This window comes from Palaemon carinicauda, chromosome 28, assembly GCF_036898095.1.
Source record: "Palaemon carinicauda isolate YSFRI2023 chromosome 28, ASM3689809v2, whole genome shotgun sequence".
NCBI lineage: Eukaryota > Metazoa > Arthropoda > Malacostraca > Decapoda > Palaemonidae > Palaemon > Palaemon carinicauda.
The window spans coordinates 25,271,498-25,277,193 of record NC_090752.1 but is presented as its reverse complement, the minus strand read 5'-3'; the positions used below and the strand labels follow the sequence as shown (position 1 = coordinate 25,277,193).

At 36.9% G+C, this 5,696-nt stretch overlaps 1 protein-coding gene across 1 annotated transcript; it reads right to left on the bottom strand.

The window, feature by feature from the left end:
* Nucleotides 1–4,152: 4,152 nt before the first annotated feature.
* Nucleotides 4,153–4,647, bottom strand: LOC137621730 (CCHC-type zinc finger nucleic acid binding protein-like). Its single transcript, XM_068352245.1, has one exon. The coding sequence runs from the start codon at nucleotides 4,645–4,647 to the stop codon at nucleotides 4,153–4,155; it is 495 nt and encodes a 164-aa protein (XP_068208346.1).
* Between the last annotated feature and the right edge of the window lie 1,049 nt (nucleotides 4,648–5,696).

The window sequence follows — 5,696 nt, the reverse complement described above, 5'->3', positions numbered from 1 at the left end:
TTTTTATTGACTATTAGTTAAATTTTAGTTTAATTAATTTTCAGTGTTATATTTCTGGTTTTGCTTTTCGAGTCTTTTATCATCATTTTCAATCTCTTTAGTGATTCACTAACACAACTGTGTCATTTGCAAATCTTAAGTTGCTAGGGTATTCTCCATCAATATGAATTCCTACATTTTCCCAATCTAAACTCTTAAAAACATTTTCCAAGCACAATGCGAATAAGTTAGGAGAGATGTGGTCTCCCTGTCTAACCTCTGTCTCAATCAGAATTTCCACAATAACTGTGTGCATTTTTAGGATTGCTGTAATTGCTGTATAGATATCTTCAAGTTATATCAAATAAGATTCATGTATTAATTTCCTTTGAAGAGCTTTCATTACTGCTGCTGTTTTGACAAAATCAAGAGCTTTCTCATAGCCTATGAATATCATACAAAGCGGTTTGTCCTGCTCTATAGATTTTTCCCATTAGGTAGTTAATAATATGGATATTGTCAGTTGTTGAAAAATCCACATCTATAGGCTACCTGCTCTCTCTGTTAATTAAAGTCTAGATATCTAATATGATCTTAGTAAATATTCTATATATGGCCGAGAGTAAACTTGTTGGGCGGTATTTTTTCTGGTCTTTTTTATTTCCTTTGTTTTTGTGAATTTGTATAAGGATACAGATTTTCCAAGCTGCAGTTATAGAGAATTCATGTGGACATTTAGGAGTAGAGATCAGCGGGTTTTACTAACATGAAATCTTGTCCAACTATCATTTGATTAATTGCTAGGCCATATTGTACTGCTGCTTTGCCTCTTTTCTTGCCTTTTAATGTTTTCGATTCTTCTATAGTTACATTTGGTATCGACTTAGGTGTTCTATTATTTCTATTGGTGAAGTTGTTTCCTATATCACTGTTGTGAAGCATTGTATAGAAATCCTCTGAAATTTTTATCACTCCATCTCTATTGTTTAATATCTATATTTTTATGTTTACAAGAAAAGATCTATTAAAAAATTGTGCCAAGTCTTCTTATCAAAAATTAGATGCATTTTCCTTTCTATAGTGTTTCCTCAATTTTCGTCTAAGTGTGTTTACGACTATCTAGGTTTTTTATATTATATGCCCCAGCCCTTGTGTAGAAAATGTGTAAATATAAATATATTTTATACAGTGAGATCAATGACCTTTTTAGGAATACTATGACTGTCATAAATTGTTGTGTGAGGTCACTGAACTCTGTTATAGGTGACGTGACTTCAGTCTGATAGGTGAATTGTCATAAATCTTATGGCAAGAGTGTATTTCCATCACAGTGGAGATTTTTACTTATATAGTAGTTTCAGCATATTAAGAGAGCAACATTACATTATTTGCTCAGAGAAATAGCAATACCACTAGAGTAGTCCTAAGAATATAATACTCGTATGAAGAGTATCTGGCAGTGCAAAGTGCATCCCACGAACCTTTTGTAATAAAGAGAAAAATAACCTATATTCCAACGTGTCATCATCTGTCAACTTAGGCCATAATTGGCGTCAGGTGGAAAAAATACATCTGTTTGTGTATGTTGTGAGTGAAGTTGTACTTAAAGCTGGTAAAATAAAAGTTCAGGATGCCTATGAGGCTTAACACGGCAGACATTGCTGCTATAGGAGATGAAAACAAAAAGAGTAGTTGGTTATAGCGATGTCGATGATAAATATAGTTGAGATACACAGCCAAGTGAAGAAAGTAAAAATGTCGTAGGTCGAAAATTGTCAGAACTCCAAGCAAGTGTTAGGCATTTTTACGATCACCGTCCTACTGAAGGGTTTCAATCAATCAAAATGATTTTGGGAGTCTTTGAAGAAGCTGCATAGAGGTGGTCAGAAAGAGAAAAAGCAAAACAAGTAATTAGATTGCTTAAATGGAAGAAATTTGTTGGCCACAAGAAAGTTTAAGATGTTATGCTGAAACGGACTAACGTTTAATAGAGAAATATGCCTTATCAGATGCCAGAAAAGGTAATATGAAAGAGAATTGAAAACCAAAAATTTTAGATGGTGAGTCAGTTCTCAGTTTTGCGAAGTATATTTTTTCGAGATTGTGATCCGTTTCCTACACGGAGTATAAATCTCACAGGTGATAAAAAAACAATTTCCAATAAGCATATTGTCAGATTAGTACACATGTATTTATGTGGTTATTTTTTCAATAACATTTGCTCACTAGCAAAGGTTGTGATGGCGATACAAACCCTTCTAGACTGAATGCCAGCCACCAACCCCCAAACAGGAGAGGGGGAGGACAATGTTAGTAGGTGAGAAGTTTTCAAATGTTGGCAGTGTGAGGGAGAGGGGCACCAACGATTGGAGAACCCCCCGCCCCTCACCCCTCCCACCCCGGATTTCCCCACTGTTATGCCTGTCAAGACTATGGTCATATATCTCAAGAGTGCCCAACAGAAAACGCCGAGAGCATGTTGTGGCGGGATGTCACAATAACAACTCCAACACCCTTGAATCACTCAAACTGACAAATGTCTCCTTATCAAAAACTTTCCCCTTACATTATCAACTGGACTCGTAGACAGAAGGAAAATTAAAACAAAGAATAACCTTAATACTATATTCCTTGAAACTGAAACAATCACTTAATACTAAAAAATCCATCTACAATCAAATAAACCCCTCAAAATCAGTAACACCGCTTAAAACTAAACACTAACAAAACTCAAACTTAAATTCACCACAACCCTACCTTCAAGATACACAAACACGTATATATAGCAAGTGTTCACTAAAACTTTCGCAAGATAAGTCACAAAAAAAAAAAACACTCAAGTAATCATTCACTAAGCCAACTGTCTTTATTGGCACAACACCACTATATGAAAAACAAAAGACTGACTTAATTTGCCACGATGGCCTTAACTCTTCAGTGTCATGGGTGTCAAGATCATCATCATCATCATCATCGTCATAATCATCATCATCATACGTAATCCTAATACACAGGCCAGGTCATCAACGGTTGAGCAATCCAAAAGAGCAGTCTAAATACAATCTATTACAAGCTAGGTCAGCAACTATAGATCAGCATTCAAAAAATAATTCCTCCAAAGGAGGAATTACGGCTTTAGAAATGAATAAACACTTCCACGCTGGTCGAAATAATGTAAAGTAAATCCAGCACTCAAATCACACAACTACCTCTAGCTGCAATCACATCAAAAAGAGCATTCGCCCAAGACATTCACCACTGTCATAACCTAGCTAAAGCATAACCAAAAACCCCAATTATACCAACAGTTATTCTGACAACAACCAATCATTACACTAACTACCCCCCTCTCTCTCTCTCTCTCTCTCTCTCTCTCTCTCTCTCTCTCTCTCTCTGGATTTGACAAACAACAAAAAATAAAAACAAAAAAAAAAAATGAATTCTCTACATACCTCCCCCCCTTACTTTGCCAAATCCTTCTTACACATCACTTACCTGATATTTTTCATAACCCAATCGCAGTCGGGAACACGACCTCTGCTCCGAGTAACTGGGCCTTCATATACTCTCTCATTCACTTCTTCCATATCGCTCTCATTCATTGTCCTATTCCGATTCCCATCTCTACTCCTATCATCTAATATATCATGCACTATCCCATCTACCTCACTATTATCAACCCTAAAATCTCACTTATTTCTGTCAATAATGCATCCATTTCATCAAAACCCTTTTCTACTTAAATGAAATAATAATTCATACTACTTATCATTCTCCTATCTCTTATTCTCGCATCAGTCATACTTTCTTTTACATCATCTAATGAAAAGCCATACACACTATAGGTATCATTCATGCTCAGCCATGATTCATCTGTATTAACACATTTGTCTTCCATACTCACCTGTACATTTACAGACTTGTCCTGCCTATTCTGAATCTCACCCAGACCTATAAATTTTCCTTGTACTTTATCCTCACTAAAAAATTTCAAATGCTCCTTTTTCCTATATTCAACAAACACTAATTGGTTATTTTCTAGCCCGAATTTCTCATGCTTACTGGGTTCATACTTACTCATTTCCAACCAGTTATTCTTCTCATTCTCCCAAACATTGATCCTATTTTTTCCACACACGCAGGAGGACTCACCCAGTTGAACCCACTGACTACCTAGTTGCTCGAACATCCTGGCTGACTTAATCCCTTCTTCCTACAAACCAGAGCTATACGTCCATCTACACCACATTCAGTACACCTAGCACGCTGCTCCTGGCACAGCCTCGCATAATGCCCATCCTTACCACAATTGCCGCAAATCACATTCCTATGATTACTCCTACATCCAATCACTATATGGCCAGTCATACCACACCGATAACACTTAACCACTTTCTCTTTCTTACACTCAATTATACGATGCCCTGCCTCTCCACACCGGAAACATGCTCCTAATGCCCATCTACACTCATTCTTTTTATGTCCTACTCTCCCCCACCTGTAACACTGCTGTTCACGGATACAACTACTTGGCCTACCTGGCTGCGCACTAGCACTCCTACCCCTCCAAACCAGATTCCTTTGCCTAAACACTTTATTTGTCTGTATATGTATTCCCCCATTACTCGCTCTAGCACTCCTATCTACTACACTATCAGCTATCCTCATCTACCCTATCAAAATAGCGTCTTTAAAACTACCAAACTCTGACACACTTTCGTCCATTCCAGTTCTTACACTCACAGATTTACTTTCGTTCATACACCTATCGACCTCATAATCCGCAACTATCTCTAAAATATCACTCCATTTCAATCTTTCCTTCGTCCACCTCATTTTCTCCTTCCCTTTCAAATTAGTAAACTCAGCAACATTCTCAGGTACAGTATCCAAAAACTTCTTCATTAATTCCTTATTCTCATTTACTCCTTCATCGCCATACTTCTTCCTAGCTAACGTTTCCAACCTAAACACATATATTGATATTGCTTCTCCTACATTAAACCATGCTTCATCAAAATCATTCTTATGCTTATACCTAACATTCCCTTTCATTCGTTTTACCTGTTTAATTATTCTCTTTTTCACACTTTCATAATCAACATCCCCTACACTCATTATCACACGATACATCGTCAACAAATACTCTGTCAAATATTCTCCTAACTCCCTAGCCCAAACTCTCTTACCATCACCATAATGAGCCTGACAAAACCTTTCATATTCTCTAAAAAATTCATACACAACCCTACTTCTATGTTCATTAAACTTTTCACACTTCAGTTCCTCTCTCATAAACACTGTTGTGCATACTTCGTCAACTTTATTCTGACTACTATCTTCACTGCCTAATCCCTTCTTGTTTCCTTCTTCCTCATTAGAATATCACGAATCCAATTCAACACTTAAAGTCCTATCCTTAATCATTCCCTTCTTACCTTTTTTCTTAATAACTACTTTCACCCATTCATGATCACCCTCACTTATCCTGACCTTTCTTGTTTCCCCTCTTCACGTTAGTTGTACCTTTCTTCTCATTCTTCCTATCACATTGCTGTTCATCCTTACTATGCCTAATTCCATTATCTTCAATCTCAATATCACTACCTTCCCCATTACCACTTACCTTAGCCTTTTCTGCCATTATCAACCCTTTACCCGAAGCTGAGGACACTCCTCCGACTACACCTTCACCTATGAACGTTTTCATCATTGCC